At 27.7% G+C, this 21,627-nt stretch overlaps 1 protein-coding gene across 1 annotated transcript in view; it reads right to left on the bottom strand.

Annotated features, from left to right (window-relative positions):
• Window positions 1–21,627, bottom strand: part of LOC129975996 (uncharacterized) — a 53,612-nt gene that overhangs the window by 4,933 nt on the left and 27,052 nt on the right. Inside the window, exons 15-22 of the mRNA XM_056089317.1 lie at window positions 19,690–19,829; window positions 17,643–17,704; window positions 16,581–16,680; window positions 8,406–11,591; window positions 3,854–3,909; window positions 3,084–3,130; window positions 2,776–2,986; window positions 1,021–1,145 (exon numbers count right to left, since the gene is read on the bottom strand). Coding sequence (XP_055945292.1) covers window positions 1,021–1,145; window positions 2,776–2,986; window positions 3,084–3,130; window positions 3,854–3,909; window positions 8,406–11,591; window positions 16,581–16,680; window positions 17,643–17,704; window positions 19,690–19,829 — 3,927 coding nt within the window. The remainder of the gene's footprint in view (window positions 1–1,020; window positions 1,146–2,775; window positions 2,987–3,083; window positions 3,131–3,853; window positions 3,910–8,405; window positions 11,592–16,580; window positions 16,681–17,642; window positions 17,705–19,689; window positions 19,830–21,627) is intronic.

The raw sequence follows: 21,627 nt of genomic DNA, 5'->3' as shown, positions 1-21,627 counted from the left end.
CAATACTCGTGAAACAATTTTAAATATTTCAAATTAACATTTCTTATATTATAGGCAATGAAATAGAATTTTATGGTCCACAAAAAAATTAATATTTCTGTCAAATAACAGAAAGCAAAAATATAAAATATCCACCCTAAAAGTGTCTCGATAGATAATTTCTAAATTATTAGAGAGACACATACATTCAACTGGAGAATTGTTTCAACTAATATAAATAATTACATTTTATGTTATATGAATTGATAAATGTTCCACTAAAAAAATTACTAGTCTGTACTTTATACAATCTCTTACACCTAATAGCCATCATTAATAAAATATTATCGATTCTCCAGCATTTTAAACAAACAACATTTCCATACTTCTATGATTAAAATTGATGGAGTTAAAAAGTTTAGACTATCACGATTTATCAGAATTAAAAAAAGAATGAAAAAACTCTCTACTGCTTCATAAACTATGCCCTAAAATTACCACGACTCCACAGTCCTACTTAGAGGCAGCTATAGATCGGTTTAAAATAATGATATTCAAACCTTCATAATGCTATTAGTTTTAGTTTGAAAAAAGAACTATTTTTATTTAAAAGGTTAATGTGCCAAAAATATTATATATAACTAATAGAAGCAGAAAACCAAATAAAATTTTAGAAATAATAATTTTTTAGCAGTGCATTACTGACTGAAATAAATAATTTTTCACACCATTTAGACAATTGTTTCAATAGAAATATAAATCTCTTAAAAAAAAAAAGTCCCTTCAAAAATTTCTTCTATCTAACCAAGCTTAGAGTGGGCACTTTACATAATGAGGAAAATCATATAAATTCCAATTTCTGTGATGAATTATCAGAAAGCTGTTGAACAGGAATAAATTTTATTTGCTATTATATCCCTTTTGATGCATTTAATTAATTAATTATTATTATGCTCATGTGTAATTTGTGGTAGCTTTTTTTTTTACACCTTAAAAAAAGTTACAATTGAAAAAAAAAATTCAGCTCTAAACAAGACTTACAAACTTTTCTACGCTGCATCTTTGGGTGAAGAGCTTCTCCTTCCATCAAAGGATTATCAAGTTTGGAACAAGGAGTAAAATTTTCTTCTACACCTTTAATGCCTTTGAAAGGTTCATTTTGAAAGCTAAGAGAAACAAATAAAAAAAAATTAATTACAAGAATAAAATATAGTCTACTTCACTTGCTGAAAAATATTCACATTTTTAAAACACACAGGACATGCACTTCAATAATCACCCAATAGTTAAAATCAATAGAGATAGCCATACACTTACATAAGAGCCTTCTTCCAACTGGAATTACATTAGAACTCTGATGTAATGAGTTATATTTTATATTGCCTGAGTCAAGAAATATATTGCTAAATAAAATCCCTAAATCCAAATTTTTATACTGCTAAACAACTGTTAGTTCTGTCTATAAATGCTTTCATATTTAAAAATTCCTTCAAGAATAATCTTTCCAAAATTATCTCAAAATTGAGTATAATTAAGAATTTAAACTAATTAAATAAAGATGAAACTTATTTAATCTACAATCTTTTACGAAATTTTTTTTTAAAAATATGTAACGCTGCAGAGTTGAACAAATATAATAAAATTCCTGCACAAGTGCCAATGTAAGAATAACATACTAGAAAATGAAAGAATTAGAATAGGCAGTTATTCTAACATACTAGAAAAACTGCTATTAAATATATAAAAAATTTTAGTTTAACTATTTTACTAATTCAGCAAAATCGAATTTTAATATTAAAATTCATAGGTGATTATAAAATTTTTTTAAATTAATGTGATAAAAAAAATTGAAATTTGACAGAAGCCAAATTTTCAATGCTTACAAATGCAATAATATTTGACTAATTACAATAAATCTGAAGAAAATTCTGGCTATACAGCTTATATCTACGTGACTATTAAAAATGAATGCGGTTCTGTGAGTCTTAGACCACCAACAACTAAAAATTTTGCACACATATATACTTTGGAGCATAGAAATGTGCATTTTGAAGTGATTAAAAAAAATTAATAATTAAAAATTAAGTCCAATTTCGACGTTTTTCATAATAACTTCTGAAAATAGTATTACAGTGATAATAATAATAATAATTTTTATAACTATTTAAAAAAAAATTATGCTAATTTAATAGTCAGGCAAATTTCTCCTAAATTTAGGCATTTTTTTATATCTAATTTCAAACAATAGACTACATGGTTGCCTAAATTTTTCTATTGTTTAAAGTTAAAAATGTAATAATATCTGTTCTTATAATAATCGCTTAATATCTGTTTAGTTTATAAAATAAATAAATAAAAATTTAAAAATAAAAGTGGAATTACAATAAAGCCAAAATTAGAAGATAGATAATGTCTCACAATTTGATGGAATAATGGACATGAAGCCATATTTAAACCAATTTAACTAAAAATTTTGGAGTACCAGCTGGTCACTAAATGCAACAAATTATATATTTATATTATCTACTTACTTTCTATGTAAAAAAGACAAATCTAAATCCAACATTTTGCATTTGGGCTTATTCTTAATTTTATGCATATCTAAGAATTTCACATCTTAAAATTCTGCATAAAAGTGTACACAAGTGTAAAAAAATATCATAATTTAAACTCAATGGAAATAAATGGAAAAAAATCCTTAAAAAATTCCTTTTGAGCAAATATGGAACAAATCAAGTTAAATTAGGCATAAAAAGATAGAAATATACATCACATAGTTTTAGATGCAGTACTTACTCTAAATCTTGTTTCAAGTGATATTTTTTAAGTTTAGCCAGTTCCGTTTTCAGTGAATTCAGTTCTTCCTTTTTTCTATCTAATTCACTAGTTTGCTTATTAAGTTTTGCTTGCAAATAGTAACATTGCATTGAAAGAGCAGGTCCATTATTGCCCCCACCAGCAGATAAAAGAAGTTCTTTCTCCTCTGCTCTTGCTTTTTTTATAGCATCTATAATTGAAAATATATCAAAATAACAAAAATACAATTTCAATATACTTTTGAAAATCTCAAAGCTTTGAAGACAAAATTCTAAAAAGAAACTTACCCTGTACAATTTCCATTTGAAGTATATCTTGAGAATTTAAATTGTTCCTAAAATATTCATTCACAAAATGATCATAAACATCCATACTTTCACAATAAATTTGAAAAGGTATTTTTTATTATTCCATAACTTTTACACAATGATTCCATTAAAAATTCAATGCACCAGATAAATTTTTTTGCACAATTTTAAAATTAAAAAAAATTTTCAGTTATACCGATGAAATTGTTATGGAATTTTTCTTACATTTTATTGAGCTTTGAAAATTCTTTTAAATAATTTTAAACAATATTTTATATTTGTGTAACAATACAGAAAATATTTTTAATTTATCATCAACTTTATGGAAGATTATAATTGATAAGTTCACTTACTCACTTACACTCTCAATAAAAAAAGTTGCAATATTTGTTTCTAGATTTATTTGTGTCTATTTTAGATTTAATTTCTTAAATGACAATTTGGAATTAGAGACAACCATACTTTAAATGAAGAGAACATCAAAATATTACTTCAACTTGTTTAGTTTTTGAGCATGCATAATTTGTGAAGTATTTTTAGTAGCTAAAACATATATTTATATTTCAAGTTATTTTTCTTTCTTTTTATGGTTTATCTTATTAACTAAATAAATAAATAAAAATATCTATAATATTTTTCCATTTCTCCTTCTCTCTTTAAATGTAACACTAGGAATAATTTAAAAACCATCAAAAAATAGAAATTACAAAAAGAATCAATGAAACCTTAACCTTTAATCTTAACCTTACCTTGAGTCTGAAGGCTTTTCTTTGTTAGTTTCCAGATTCAAATTTAAGGGCTTGTTCTAAATAAGAGAAATTATTTTATGGAATTAAATAGATATGAAAAATTATATTACTTTTAAAGTATACAAAACTAGACACTTACATTCTAAGAAGATTTAATAAATAAAAATTAAAATATATATATATAATGCATACTTATAAAAGTATTTGTGCAAGCAGACATCTTTAATATTCCTTGAAATAGGAAAGATGCCAAATTTTAGGTTGTCCTTTTTTAATATATATGATATTTTCAAAATAAATCATTACTCTATCAATACTAAAGAAGTCGCATTTTTTTCTCTTTGTGTACATAAATTAAGATTTGTTTATTTCAACCATTTTAGTCTGACAAACTTGTTGTGGTTGCACATTTTCTGTTGATGGGTGGTTATACTTGGCATACATTTTGCATTGGTGTTCATACTTGGCACATATTTTGTCATATTTATACATATATTTACACAAATATATAAATGCATTTATTTAGTACATTTGATTATTATCAGGCTAAAGAAATGCACCAAAATGCTTCAATTACAATATTTTGAAATAAAAAATGTATCTAAAAGGTTATAAACAAACTATAGAATATAATGGAAAAATGTAAGAAGCAATAGTAGAAATTATACAAACAGTTGCAAGGAAGTCCTGCCAAAATAGAAATAAAGAATTTTCAAAATTTTGAAGTATTAAGACAATTTTTACAATATATGCATGTCCATAAATATGTGTTAAGGTTATCTTTAATGTGGAGATATAAAAAAATCCTATATATAAGGATAATCAAATTTTATATAACAAATGAAATTTAACAAAATAGCCAATAATCTTGTTTCAACTAAATTTTGAAATTGTAGACAAAATTGCTGTTTTATTTCTATTCACATTAAAACAAATCAACATGGTTTTTAAATACACTGTTATCCAAAAATTAAAGTCACAAAAATTATAATTGCTCAAAAAGTTGCGTATAAAATTTAATGAAATTGATCCCTAGTATCTTACCTAAGGTATAAAATAACATGAAAAGAAATTATGGCATTAAAGTTTCAGTATGATCAGTATAAAATACCTTCAGTATGAATTCCCCCCCCCTCCCGCACAAACAATACAGCAATGTATGATTCTGCCAATTATGTGGGCTATCAGTTCCGTAGAAAAGGGGAACTCTTGCTCTTGCCAAGGAGTTGTAAGCCTGATAAGGATCTAAGGAGGAGAATTAAAAGTAATCATATATCTTCCTAAAACATCCCAAACATGTTCATTAGGATTCAGGTCCGATAATCGAGCTGGTCACTCCACGTGTTCATTTGTTTCCTGCTTAAGATAACCATTCCCTCTATGCAGTCTAGCAACTTCGTCTTGTAGCAAGAAATCATCATCTATTTCCAGCGCACGGGCGCACATATCAACTCTATAGGCCTCAGCATTCACGAAGGAAGAATTGAAATTATGTGCGTCCACCAAAACAGATACCATCCCAAACACAGACGCTGTCTTCTTCTTCATAAACATCTTTATTACGGATGTTTGATGGATGATAACGGATTCCAGACTTTCTACAAATCAAATAAAGCTTACTATCGCTTTGGAGATTAAACCTGAACTCAACTATAAAGGAAACATTCCTCCACTGAGCAGCCGCCCAATGGGCAAATTGATGTGCTCACCTCACATGTCCCCTTCTACGACGAGACGTGAATCTCAGATAAATGGCTGGTCGCATCGCAACAAACCACCTTCTATGCACAGTTGATGTTGACACCAACCTTCGTAAAGTCTTCTATGTACAGTTGATGTCGACACCAACCTTCCGTTGCAGCAGTAAATGAGAATGTGAGGTGGGTCGGAATTGCTATTCTATTCTTTCGTACACATAACGACAAATATTGGTAATTCGCACTCGTCTTAGCAGTTGGCCGTTCTTGGATGAGCTTCTAAGACGCCAAAAATTTGGTTAGAAATTGTTGCCAAAGTGCACGAACAACAAAAGACTCATATTTAACCACTTCTGCCTGACCTGGTCCTGACTCTAGTCTTCCAATAGCACTTTATCCCCATTCTTCAGGCACATGAAACTTGGAAGTTATTGTTACGAATTGACTAACTCAAGTTTCTTATCTCAATATGACAGCGAAATTTGCAGAATAACTCACCAATATAGAGTTTTATGCTCCAAGTATATGACATATTCGCATTCCGATTGCAATTCCAGTAATTAGTTTAACTGAAACTTTATTCAACAACTCTTATTTGACATATTTAAATTTTATATGGATTGATTTATTTTTCAGTGTATTATGCTAGTTTTGTGATTTTCCTTTAATCTTTGGCAAGCAGTGTAATTTTGCAGTTAATTCTAGTATAATGAATTATACTTTTATCCAACGAAATGAAATAATTTAGATGAACAATTAAATGAATGAAAAATAGTTCAATACTCGACTTTATATAATAAAAGATAGATTGAAAATACATTATTTTTACGATTTGTTTAAAAGTTGCAAGGGGAAAAAAATCGAGTCAAAATATTTAAAACTTCAAATTACTATAAGATTCAGAACTAATTAAAAATTATTATCGTAAATTAAAAATCATTGTGAAATCATGTAAATTCTATCAAAACGATTATTAAAAACCAATCAATCTACTATGATTGTAAATTATTGTGGCCGGCATTTCTGCTGTTTAAATTTCCTTGACTTTTCCAGATTTTTTTTTTTAAGAACTTTTCCTGTCATCTTTCGGATGTTTCTAATATCTTCAGAACGATATCGCTTTATTTTATTCTCTTTAATTATTGCACAACATATTCTTAACTTTATTTAAAAAATTGTTACACTTTTTTTATAACTAAAATCAATGTAGAATAAAATGTAATTTTCAAAAAAAAAAAAAAAAAAACATTTTTACTTTTTGAATTTCAGATAAGTTCTATTTATGTACAACCCTTCACTTTTCATGCAAATATATTAACCAATATTAGAAGATACATGCCCATCTGGACCGACTTTTAGCCAATCAGTCGTATTTCAGAACTGCTTGTCAAATTTATTCACGAAAAATGGAGTACAAAAATATATGCACATTGGCGGAGTACTTAAGAATGAAATTATTTGTTTCCTGCCAGTGGGATCTCACCTATCCATACTGTTTACCAAGACGCCAATCAGACTTGAACAATAATTTGACTAACAGAAAGAAAAATCATTTAAAAATACAAAATGAAATCTCTGCATAGAAATATGAAAAATTCTTCAATGAAATCAAAATTGCATTGACTTATAGCTCACCAACTATTAAAAAAAAAAATCGCTTGCACTCTGGTTCAATGCTTAGCTTGTGTAAAGTAAAGAAAAAAAGTGGAAAATTGGTCCTTATCATTTTTTCCCCTTTATTTCATAAAAAAAAAAAATGTTTCAGAGGAATAAATTTTGTAAATTTTTGTGGTGGACAGTTTCATATAAAAAAAAATGCTACTCTTCCTTTAAAAAAATTACAAGAGATATATGTGCCTATAATGTATCAAACAAATTAATTTCTCGTGTTCAATATTATTTATAAATTATTGTGCATTTTGTTAGACTTATGAGGAATTCTAAACGAACGCAAAATAAATCATAGAAGCAACCTAAGCTTGTGATCATCGGTTGCATTGCTGGAAGCCAAAACGGTGACTCTTTCCTTACGGATACTGTATGTACTGTTCAGTTATAATCAGGAAAGCAGCAACAATTGAGGTCCGTTGCACACTGACGAAACAATGAAAATGGACAGAATGCTGCTCTTTTCCTGTCACAATTTTGCACACGACAACGTAGAAGGATCGCAATAGATACCGCTTCCAATGCCTTGACTTTCTCATTTAAATATAATAAAAGAAAACTAGGCTTGAGAGTACGGAAGGCGGATAGTCGCGAATCGGATACTCGAGAGTGTACTGTATATGCAATATATTAGGTATGATTGTTAATCTTTTTTTCTCATAGTATGTTTTAGGCACATTAAAAATTTGATTTTCATTAGTTGCCAACGATGTTTCCATTCTACTTATGAAAAAATACCAGCGAATTATCATGTTCGATAAAAATTGCCAATTTATAAAAAAAAAAAATCATTTTATAATAAATTTTCGGACTTTTCCCGCTCTCCCGATCAACTGGCCATCCTGCAAATATACCAATATCAATTTTAAAAGCTCAGACACAGTCTATGGATTTCAGAGTAAATGGATTTGATCTTAAAAATTTACTGAATTGAAAGCATTTCCAAAATTCTTCATGAAGTCTTTTTTCAATGAAAAGATTTCATTACTTTTCATTCGTATTTCCCTGAATTAAATTTTCTTTTATATTGTGACTAATAAATAGCTAAATTAGAAAAAAAAAAAAAAAAATCTTTGAAAGAAATTACGAGAAGAAATGGGACAACACAAAATATTTCATACCAAATAATGTATATTGAATGTAGTGTAAAATAATCTGTGATTAATTTAATGTGAATTATAGATTACCTTTTCTGTACTTTCCAATTTCCCAGAACTTTGCGCATCAGTCATCTTGGATGTAACTCCTCTGCATTGACAGAAACGTAACAACGTAGATTTTGTAGATATTTCTTTTTTCAAAGTCACAATTTCTTTAACCATTTTAGCATTGTTTGTATCTAAAGAAATTATTTTTGCTTTTTTTGCTTCTAAATCGTTTTGGAGTTTTGTAACTAATGCTTCAGATTTGTTGATAGCACTTTGATGAATGGTCTCCAAGTCAGATATTTTTTGCATGAATATCTTACACTGATCACATAAATTTGTATTTTCGTCATGATGATAATCATCTGTCTGAGTCTGTTTACAGTCAACAGCATTTTCATTACTCTTTTCTTGTAATACATTTTCTTTTTGTTCAAATGATTTAACTTTCTCCTTACGTTTCTTTAATTCATTTGCCAACTCCTTACACTTTCTTTTCAAATATGAATTATATTCACGATATTGAGTTAAATCTTTTTCACGAGATCTGATTTTATCTTCAAGTTTCATTCTTTCCTTACATCTTTCTTCGACTTCAGTATTCAATTTACTTTTCAAATCAGTTATATTATTACGATTTTCTTCTTGGAGCTGATCAAACTGATCTGCTAATTTTTGTTTATAATCACCAATTTGTTTCCAAAAGTCCAATTCAGCTTGATGTTTTTCTTCCAGGAACTTACTTTCCTGTTCCATTATCATTCGATAATATTTTTCTTCAGTTTCTTTTACACGCTTAGATGTCCATTCTTCTTTCTCCGTAGCAAATTTTATTTTCATATCTTCGATTTCAGTGTCATAGAAATTTATTTTCCTCTTCAATTCTTGCTCAAGGTAGTCATTTTCTTCAGTTAAAATTTCCAATTCCGATTTTAAATTCTTGATTTCATATTCAAGTTTTTCATTAGAGTCTTCTGTTTCTTTTAATTTTTGTGAAAGACCCAAATAATCATAATCTTCAATAGTCTGGACACTCTTTGTTTCATTTTCCTTACTTTGGATAGCAATCAATTCATCCTGTGCCTCTTTTAATTTTACAGATAGACTGTCCACTGATACAACAGTTTTATTTATTAACATATCCATTTCCGAGACCATCTTTTGGATACTCGCAACACAGAAAAAAGATTTATTTGAATGTGCAATGAAAGAAGTGTTATCTTCTAGTTCAAAGTAGTTTATTTTATCTTCAATAGATTCAAGTGACTTCAATTTCTGGATTGATTGGGATAAATTATCTTCAATATTTGACAAAGCACAGCCTAATTTATCGAGTTCTGCTTCTTTATTTTTAACAGTTGATTCAGATTCAGCTAATTTATCTTCCAAAACAGATATTTCCACAAGTTTACCTTCAACAAAATCAGTCAAACTTTTTTCTGCATCTGATCGTACTTGCAAATAAAGTTCCAGACGCAATAATAGCTCTTTCAAGGCAGTAACTTCAACTTTAATTTGATCTGTTAATGGATAATCCCCCAGCTCATCAAAGGGGCCAATATCTGCTAAATATTCTTTTTTCACTTCTCTCTTCATAAAGTCAAGAGTAAAAGATTTTAATTCAGTTAAATCTTTAAGAGTTGCTTCAAAACTTGTCTTCAATTGATCAGCTGAATTTTCCTTTTCTGAGTCAGTTAAATGTAGAGCTGGTAAAGTTGGCAAACAAATTTTATCAGAGTGTTGTTCATTAAGAGGCACTTTATTGTCATTCAAAGATGTGTCACAGTTAGAACACAAATTTCTGCTCAAATTATTCACATCTTGTTCAGATATATTAGATTCATTCAAACTTGAAATCAGACTGATTCCTTCCATATAAGCAACTTGACAGCTTTGATCTTTAAATGTAATTAAAGGATTGCTGTTATCATTTGGAGCAATATTAGGTGTTATCTCCAAATTGCATTTGCATTCTGGATTATCTTTTAGTGTAAGTTCACTTTGAAAGGAATCGATAATCTGTTTCTGAATTGCAATCTTATCTTTAAGAATTGTGATTTGCTCATCTTTCAAATTAGAGTCATATTTGTAATCTGAAATCGTTTTTAGATGTGCTTCTATGTCTTTTTCTAAGCAGATTATTTTATCTTTTATTCCTTGATTTTCAGAATAAGCATCAGAAGCAGAAGTTTGAAGGACTTCGATTTGTTTTTCCAAAGCAGCTATTTTATCTCTAAGCTCAGTATTGTCAGATAGATTTGCTTCTACCTCTTTCTCTAAATAGATAATGTTATCACCTTTTCTCTGACTTTCAGAAGCAGCACTTGAAGCAGAAATTTGAAATATTTCTATTTGTTTTTCTAAAGCGGCTATTTTATCTCTCAATTTAGTATTATCACAATTAGCATCTGAAATAGAATTCTTGTATACTTCTATGTCTTTTTCTAATGCAACAATTTTACTTTTCAATTTTTTACAATCGCAGATAAAATTTGGAATATTTTCTTCAATGTTTTCATCTTTATACTCATCTGCCAACGTATTAACATTTTCTGAGTTATTTTTGTTATGTATTTCGTCTCTGCTTAGTGAAACACGAGGCGACTCTTCAAACGATGGCAAATCAGTAATGCTGTCAAAAGGTCTACTTTGATTAAGTATTTCATTTTTATCATTATCAGCAGAATCCAAAGAACACATTTCAATTTCTTTCAAGAGATAGTCTGTTTTATTCATAAAATTTTTAATTTGATTTTCAATTGTTTCATTGGATGTTGTCTTATCACTAAAACTTTTAAATACCTCTTTTAAACTCCCTAAAACTTCATCAATTTTTTTGCATATTTCACTTTTAAAGCACCCTTTGAAAGTTAAACATTGGTATTGTAAGATTAAATTAAACATTTCTAGAGTTATTTTATAATTGTTGTTTAAATCGTTTGCGAATGTAGGAAAATCAATATGCTTTCGCATACCCATTATTTTCATAGTACTTTCAAGATATTGAAAAAGGTCTTCGCTCTCTTCATTATATTTCATCTTTGATGTATCGCTAGGTGAAAAGATTGAATCTTCATGCATATTTGATGAAAAGATTGAATCTTCATTTATCAAATTTTTATGATCAATTTGTTCAAACAATGATGTATTAACATTAGTTGAGAAACTTTCTGAATGACAAGGCAAACCTTCATCACTTGCAGAAATAGTGTTCTTCACTTTACTAATCTGGAATTATTACAAAAAAATAAATAAATAAATAAATAAGTAAAAGACAGGAAATAAAAATCAAATACATTAATAGAAAAATTTAATTTAAAAAAAAAGAGGAAATAACTTTTAAAATCAATTATATGGCATATTCAAATGACTCTGGGACTGTGATTCTGATAAGACTTACATGGTAGAAATGAGGACTTTCTGGGTGATGACCATGTTTATAACGAAAAGTATAACTTAAAATATGTACCCATAATAGGGTTATCTTCATCCTGTCTAGCCATCTGGGACTTAACTGAATGAGTGAAAGGTGGGAAATTAAGATTGTGGATCCAAGGATCATCATTGCTATTAACAAGAAGGAATCTCCTGTCATCAGGGAATTACTAATGATAGTGATTGATCTGTTCCTGGAATGTAGCTGAGCTGACATTACTAAGATTAAAATCACTATAACGATGGAAACTAACAATGTATAAGGTGTATTTAGTCCCATATCCATTCTTGATGTAAAAGTCCACTAATACAATCAGGCTATATCTCATGCAGACAAAAATGGAAGTATTATGTGCTAAACTTTTTCAATGAAATCCAAGATACTACATTACTAATTTTGTCATTTCTGCTTCACCCAGGAATACACTACCATTAATTATTTTATGCCATATTTCTCCTGACACATACAGCAATCTGATAAAGAAATCCCAAAGCTTTACCAAACTGAATTTCTGAATTAGAACTACAATCCCACTTTCAATTTCCACATAAAAGATTTCACAAAAAATCAAGATTTACCAAACTGTATAATTTAGAAAAATGAGAGACATTATAGGGAAACACATTTTAGATACAGTAAAAACAAAATTCTATTACAATTATATTCTAGCATAATTATAATACATTTTTATGCCCCCCCCCCAAAAAAAAATTCTTTACAAAGAGTAGGCAAAGGTAAAGGTCAGAAAAACATATTGCATTTTAATAACAAAAGAAATAATACACAACATTAAGTAAAAACATTATCATGCCAGAATATTTCAAGCAATTGTAAAACAAGATGTGTATCTGTATGTCTACAGAGAAGATTTTGAAAGTTAGACTTCCCAAATTTGTCTAAGACTTTTTTAGCATTTCCCTTTCCAGATTTTAAATAAGGCTGTTAAATTAGTTAAAACTAAACAGAACTTTAATGATTTTGGTTGAAATTTCTTTAAAAAAAAATCACAAAAAAATACCACACAAATTATAATTTTTGCATCATTAGTTTTAGAAACCAGTTTAATGAAGACCACAATTTAAACCAGAATAATTTCTTTTCAAAACTAACCAAACTCTTAAAAATTTATTTCATCCTAGTTTTATATGATATTTCATGCAAATGCATTAAATTCAAGCAATATTTTTTATTTCATTAGGTTTTGTTCAATGTTACAGAGTCTATAACAAGATGATGCTATTCTCCTTATTTATATTGATTGAAAAAGTAAGCTTTCAGTAAAATTTTGAACTTAGAAATAACTATAAATACAATTGAACGGAAGTAAGAAATGATGAAATATTTTTTTAATGAAATAAACCATTTTAACTGTGGTTTTTTTTCCCCCTCCCTCTAATATTATTTGAAGTATAAAAATATTTCACTCCTCATTCTTATGTGCTGAATTTCTGTATATGTAACCAAATTCTTTTTTTAAAAAATTCAAAAGTTAAAGCATTTTACTTTTGGATTCCATTTGATGGGGAAAAACAATTAATTTTAAAACTTCAAGAAAAATAAATTAATTACATATATATTTTTAAAAAATACCTCTCTCTTTCATTTGTGCCTAGTACTATAATCACAGATACTGCATTGAAATGCAATAAATTGATTCTGGAAAAGGAACTTGTTCACTAATTTCTTAGAATAGAAGAAAAAAGTTTTACTAAAATGGTGACAGCAAATATTTAATTGTTATTCAATGTATATGTTTAAGTAGGTAATTTTCTTCCTCTCATTACTGCATTTTTGTGTTGCATTAATAAACGTATTTTCAGATTTTTATATTTTGTCATTGAATGTAATACTGGTTCATGTATTCCATTTTGTTTAATATACGTATATCTTGAAATAGATAAATGCTAATTCATCACTTTATTATAATTAGTACTTGAAATTTTGCAATATTTCTGATTCAACAATAAATATTTTTAAATATAATTTGTGCCATTCTTTTTTCTTCTAAAACACCAAGTTACATTGTTTATGTGGAAATTGCTCAAAATTTCATCTTGATGTTTCTTAAGGAGTTAAGCACAATCTAAATGTCCTTGAAAGTCTGTTACCTTGAGATCAGTTTGAAACTATATACCATGAATTTACATGCTATAAGTATAACTAAACATATTTTTCAATTCAATAATCTAATGTGTAGTTACAAAAATCTCATAAAGCTATCACCCAAAATCAGATGATTTGTAAATATTTGCAATATATGTCACATAAAATATTTTTATGTTATATAATGTTTTATGTTATATAATGAATGCAATTTCAATTTCTTTTTATTTTTTGATTGCATGCAAAAATAAAATTACATAAAAATATTCATTTTAATAATTTATATCTGATAGAGAATATGAATTTAAGCTTTTCAGCATGAAAAATAAATAAATAGCACTATTAAAATCTAGGACTGTTTAGTAACTTTCCAAAGAGCCAGACAATGCAAGTTCCCTTTCATTTTCTTTCTACATTTTTCAGTCCTTTGATTTTAGTTTTTAACTTCTATACGAGTAGTTTTTAAACAACAAGTATTATTCAAAACTAAAATTACTAAGCATTTAAGAGAGTTCATTTCAATAACTTGCATTATTTTATATATACAGTGGTGGCCAAAAGTGTGGACATTTTTTGAAAGTTTCATGTTTTTCAACTTTGCATGCTTGTAGAATATATTAATTTTCACTTAAATACAAATGTTTATATATCAAAATGAAGGTAAAGAATAATAACAAAAACAGTATTACAATATCTGTGTTACAAAAAAAGTTACGCTCATTTTAGTAGAACAAACAAACACAAATCGTTTTGAATAATGACGTGTTTTGTAATAAAAGTGTACTAGCCAATCACAAACACTGTTCTGAGGATCAATCAAATGTCTGTAACTATAGTTTAGGTTATTTGGATGGTAAAAGAGTTATTGTTGTGGAAATATTTTGCAGAATGATGCATACTAGTACAATTAAATAGAGTATTGCTGTTTTTGAATATTTTAAGCCCTTTTTTAATTAAACTAATTTTAAACAATGTCACCAACAAGAAGAACTGATTGGACACCTACAAAAAGAAGCCGAATTGTCATATTGAGAGAAAATGGCCTCTTTTATGCTGAAATTGCAAGACAAGTTGGTGGTTCAGTGACTTGTTCTGGTATACGAAAGTTCTGTTTACGCTATGAATAAACGAAATCAGTGGAAAATAAGGCCAAATCAGGCCGAAAAATGCACAAGTGCTACTGCCAATAAAAAAATTAAACGGCTATGCCTTCAAGATAGAAAAATTTTATCAGATGCCATTAGATGTGAAATGAATGCAACGGGTATTGTAGTAAGTTCAAGAACAATAAGAAGGTTATGAGGATTTGGACTACAAGCTAGAATTCCAAGGAAAAAACCATATTTAAATCAAAAGCAATGCAAAAACGGGTTAAGTGGGCAAAAGAACACATTAAATGGTCAGAAAATCAATGGAAGCAAGTAATCTGGAGCGATGAAACTAAAATATCACTCTTTGATAGTGATGGTAGAAAATACGTGAGACGTAGAGTAGGTGAGGTGCTCCATCCTTATTGCATTGAAGCAACTATAAAAACAACAACAAATGCCATGATTTGGGCATGTATGTCTGCAGATAGTGTGGGCCAAATTCAAGTGATTGATGGCATCCTGAATGCCAAAAAATACATCGAAACTGTCCTGGAACCAAAATTGATACCTTCCATCAGGGATTTCTTCCCCAACAAAGCACCATTTATTTTTCAGCAGGATTCAGCTCCATGCCACACAGCAAAAGTATGCAAAGCATGGTTTCAAAATAAAGGCATAGATGTATTACCATGGCCAGGAAACAGCTCTGATCTCAATCCAATTGAAAATTTGTGGCGACGTTTGAAAATTCTTGTACGAAAAAAACGTCCATCCAATAAAAGACAACTTATTGAATCTATAATTGATTCTTGGCACTATGTGATTATGAAAATGAACTCCAAACACTCGTTCACTCGATGAAAAGACGTTGTGAAGCTGTCTTAAAAAATAAGGGTTATCCTACTAAGTATTGATTGTGTAAGTATCACTTTTAAAAAATGCAAATCTAAGATAGATCTTACTAAAATAAGCATAACTTTTTTTGTAATACAGATATTGTAATACTGTTTTTGTTATTAAATTCTACATTAAATTACCTTCAATTTGATACAAAAACATTTGTACTTAAGTGAAAATTAATATATTCTACAAGCACGCAAAGCTGAAAAACATGAAACTTTCAAAAAATGTCCACACTTTTGACCACCACTATATATTATGAAAAGAAAATATAAAATTTCCTTAACACAGTCTTAATTTCCTAATGCACAATTTACTAAGGCTTTTAATTTGCGAGTCAGAAAGTGGAAAAGAAATAAAGGGTGAAGAAATTGAAGCAATATTGACAAAAAATTCTAATCCAATTTAAATAGTTTGATTTTAATTTGAAAATTTTTTTTTAATTGAGAACATTGTACAAATTATTCAAAAGAAAACATAACTAAATTACAATAAAAAAAGAAGAAAAATCAAACTTTCCTCAAAATTTGCATGGCTTCTCAAATGTTTCTACTTTGACTGTTTGATAAGGTGGCTTGGGTTTTCCATATGCAAAATGTTATTTTATATTACACTTTATAATAGATTTTATGCCGGTAAAACAGCAGGACATAATTTCAGGAATTTGGTGAGAAAACAAAAACTTACATTTGAAGACATACAACTTTCTCCCATTATTTGCCTTTCAAGAGTAGTAAATTCTCGTAATTCAGCAAGCTCTTTCTCCAAATACGAAATTCGATCTGCCCTAAAAAAATTTAAATATCACAAATATAAAAATTTGTCACTGTGGATTTATCATTCACCTCTATCATTTTATCTAAAAATTTGGTAGGTACCATATTTGTGCAATAATGACAAGTACAATGATAAAATATTCTTGTGAAAATTAGACTATAAAACAGAATAACTAAAAACAACATAATGAACTAATAATATATATCTAGTAGCAAAAATAGGATTTTTCATATTCAAAAATTTGTAACTTTTATGTACATATTTTGGTTTATATTTGCCATGAAACATTTACATTGTAACTGCGTTATTCATAGTGGATAAAAGATTTGTCTAATACAAAATTTTATTTCATAAGAAATATATGAGTAAATTTATAACTCAGAAATATAGCGAGAATGCTTTTTTTTAAAACATTGCAGAGCAGAAAATCTTTTTTCAGTTTATAAATTGATTCAATAAATAAAATATTTTTTAGTAGCAGGCCATTTTGCAGTCATAAGTGATATGTATATTTCACTTATAACAAAATTCATTTTTAAATAAATAACAGCTGAACAGAAATGTTGCTGCCTTTGCAATCAATTTATAACTCTTCTTGACTCTCTTTGTTTTAGTATGGAATCTTTTCAAAAATCAGATGATAAAACTATGAAAAGTGTCGACAAAGCATTGCTTTATCAATATTTTTTTGTGTATATATACTTTAGAAATGCTTGTACAATAAGAAATCTATACCATTATAAATCCCAGAATATTTGAACACTTATGAAGTGCAGTAAATTGAATGTAATAATAATATAAAAAAATTATTACAAAAAAGTGTGACTTTAACATTAAGGATAAATAAAAATAATGGTATTCATATTCATGGTTTTGTTTTATTTTAATAAGCAATTTTAAGTTTGATTGTAATAATGTCACATTGTATATCATAACAATTTGAGCATAATAAGACATCAAAATGGTACTTACATCATTTTCATTTTATCACGTTCTGATTGAGAAAGTTTAGGTGAAAAACACAGTGCCATAGACTAAAATAAAAATAGTACATAATTATACTGAATCAAACAAATTATGCATAAGAGAAAACAGTTAATAATTCAAGCTGAATTTATGAAAGAATTACAAGAATTTATGAAAGTTTTAATAATAATCTATTATACTAAATATATTTTAATTGAAAAAGACTATGAATGGTTACAATTAAGTGAAACAAAAATTAACATCGTTTTTAAAAGCCAAATACAGTACAATTACGAAAACTTTTTTCATAAATTCAAAATAACTTTATCTTGGTTTTCAACAAACAATTGCATTTAGTGATTTTTTTTTTTAATTTTAAAATTGTAACAGCCAAAGAAATGGTTTAAAATTTTTGAATTACTGTGTCAGTAACCTATAATCACACTGTTAGTGTAGAAAGACATTAAACAAAGCTTAAATTATTGACCATTATATCTCAAGCTGCTATTCCCATTTTTAATATTCATTTCAAAATGGACATATCTCATATCTATTTTTATATATTAAAAAAAAATTATGGTGAGAATGCTTTTTAAAATTCTGTTACATACAGAAAACTTTAGTTTAACATACTTTCAGAATTCATATTTCAGAGATACATTTGAAATACATTAAAATTTAACAGAATAATTTAAGTTTAATTTTAAGAAATCATTATTTTTTTATTTAATTGAAAATAGATTTTTTTAAAATTTGCTTATTTATATTTTGCATGATATCTGTAAAATTATTAACATGAAAAGTCTGTAGATCACATTAATAATGATTAAGAATGAAACAAATATTGAAAATTATTTCGGTAGTTTAAAATTAAAATAAGATTTTATGCCTAACAAAAGGTGATATTTTCTGCACATCAAAATGCCAGGACCACTATTTTTTGACATATTGTTATTGGAGTTACATCTGTTGATTCTTAGTCAGGATTCAAAATAAGAATAATTTCTGATGGAACTTTGAGACAGCACAGAGGCTGCAATCATCTTCCAATATAAAGAAAACAGATAACTTTGGAAGATGTCAAAACCTTAAATGAGAAGGAACCATATACGATAAAAAATATACTTCTGCATATAATTTGTGATTTTTGTAGCCAGACAGCATTACTGAGATTATCAAACTTTATATGAAATGTTTCAAGGCATTGCAATTTTATTTTTAATGATGGTAAAGTGACACAGAGCCAGCTTATGGACGATTTTCTGGAGGAAAGGTGCATTCATTGAATGATGTGATCAGCCAGATCTCATGACCTTTATCCTGCACAGCTAGTTACTAATGTTCTGAGAAGAGCAATCACACAATGTCATTTAGACTAATTAGATTTTAATCTCCCAGGATTTAAAACTTCACTGTTAGGATAATGAAGTATGTTGCCACAAATATTGATCTACAATCTTATTTTCAACATGAAGGCCCTTTTTAAGACTTGTAAAACTGTACAAGGTGGCCACATTATTCATCAACTTAACAATTCTGAAGATTGTATGTTATATATTCTGAACATTTTTAGTCTCATTAGTATATTATTATTATTATTATTTTTTTTTTTTTACTGCTAGTTGTTTTATAATATTGAGAAGGGCATAAAATTTTTATAATAAGCTAATTATTTTTTTAAATGTAATATGTTTTCTGTAAATGTAGCTTTTTTTTTTGATTAATTAAATCTTTACCCTCTGTCGATTTCAAACTTGTCCATTTTTAACCAAAAGTAAAGTTTTGATTCCAATTAAAGGTAACAATATTTGATTAGCACTAAATTGTTCAAATTTTTTTTAATTACAATTGGACATGTATACACTAATATAAAACAAAAAAATATAAAAACAAATTATAAATTGAACATTTAAGTTATTTGATTTTATTTTCTATAATTTAACAAATAATTATTAATATTATTAATAAATTAATGGCTTTTATATATGAACAAAAATACATGGCAACTAAATAGCAACAAATTTAAGAAAGAAATATTGCATAAGTAGCATACCTCTGCTTGTACAGCTGCATCAGCTGTCTTAAGTAATTCAGGGCTTTGTTTCAAATCAGAGTTTCGTTTGGTGTTAGAACTTCGTTTGGAAGCCTTTAATTGTTGTGTACTTTGAAATGGCATAAACAACTCATCAGTATCTAGAAGAAAGCATATGTAAATGTATTAATTTCTAAAAATAAAAAGAGTAATCTAATTTACAAGGGAAATAAAATTGAACAATGGTTGTTCACAAATAAAAACATTTATATTTAAAAATATTTTTTCCTTCAATGAAATAAATGTGTTATCTTAGTTTTTAAAAAAGAAACCTGTTTATGCTTCACATGAATATTCTTTTTTCTAAAAACAGTTTTTCTGCTATTGAATAATGAGACTATATATTTTTCCTCGTGTATTTGCAGACAAATTTTTCATGAAGTCATTTAGGAATGTTACACCATACTTGCTTCAGAAATTTTCATGCCCCACCAGATGAGGAGGTTTAATTTTTGATGATAAATTTAACTTGCACAAGAACAGCAGACTGTTGGCAATATCTAGACTCAAAGCTTCCATACTCTGACACAGTAACAAAAAATTTAACAAAGAAAATCTAAAAAGATATTCATTGTGTATTTGATGACAATAAGCTTCTGTAATATTTTTATAACTAACAATTAAATATGATGAATTTAATTCACTTTTAATTGGTGGCCTGATAGGTGCGACCTGTTAGCAAGTTTGGGAACAAATAGCTTCCTATATTCCATACTATAAATTAAAGATTAATAAGATGAAAATTCTAATTTTATTAGATACATTATAATAGATATGTTTTTTAATATTTATTTTTTATCATTTACAGAAATAAATACTTTAATGAATCAACATTTAAGTCACAAAAAAATGTAATAATTATTTTTAAAAATTTAATGTGAACTAATTTTATAACAGACATTTTATTTATTTATTTGCAAATTGCTTTTTACATGATTTTGTGCCACGAATATATTAGCTTTTAATTATGATTCAAATATTTTCATTGCCATTAATTGCATTGTCATTTATCTCAGCAACTCTAATTTCAAACACAGATATTTAAATAAATGCATATAAAGTCTGCAGGTTCTTTATGTTCCGATCATTTATTAAATTTTTTTAATTGACCCCCTCAGATTTTCCAAGATCTCAATAAATCAAAATCTTCAAATTTATGCTTATGTAATTTTCTCTTACTATCTACATCACAACAGACAATTCCAGCAGGGTGGAGGGGAATAAAATGATATTGTAACCAACCAGAAACACTTCAAGTAACCAAAATGTTATTTGCAGAAGGAGGGAGGTAAAAAAATAATTTTGATAACCATTACAAACTTAAAAGGCAAATGCAGGACAAAAGGAATAAGAAATGCAAAAGGAAATCTGTTTTGGATTACATATTTTGGTAGGATATCTGTTTTATAATCATAATTATGTTTTTCATCCAGAATAAGCATTTTTGATATTGTATATACAATACCAGTCATTTAAATTTTAATGTTATGTAAAGAAAGAACATTTATTGAATTTCATACTTTACATGAATACACTTAGGCAATGCCACTTTTATTTTAAAAGATAACAAAATTAGAATATACTATTACAAAAAATATCTGTCTTGTGAGCGAATGATGAAAAGAGTCCAAAATAATGAATAAAGGCACTTTTAGGAAAACCCAAATTCACAATAGCAAAACACATACAATACATAAACATTTGCAATGATCAGCAGCAAATCGATAATAAACTATGACAGCACAAAAGCAGCCAGAAAGTAATCTATTAACTCCTAATTTCAGCTGAACTGTCTACATGGAAGTGGCATGGTTTGTGATTTGAAAGAGTGTTCCAAGTTCAAGACCCAATTCCACTCAGGAACTGGCATACAAATGCACATTAAATGTCCTTCCACTA

The sequence above is a fragment of the Argiope bruennichi genome, chromosome 7, assembly GCF_947563725.1.
Source record: "Argiope bruennichi chromosome 7, qqArgBrue1.1, whole genome shotgun sequence".
In the NCBI taxonomy this organism is placed as follows: Eukaryota; Metazoa; Arthropoda; class Arachnida; order Araneae; family Araneidae; genus Argiope; species Argiope bruennichi.
Note: the sequence above shows the minus strand (reverse complement) of the source record. Positions and strands in the feature narration are given on the sequence as shown.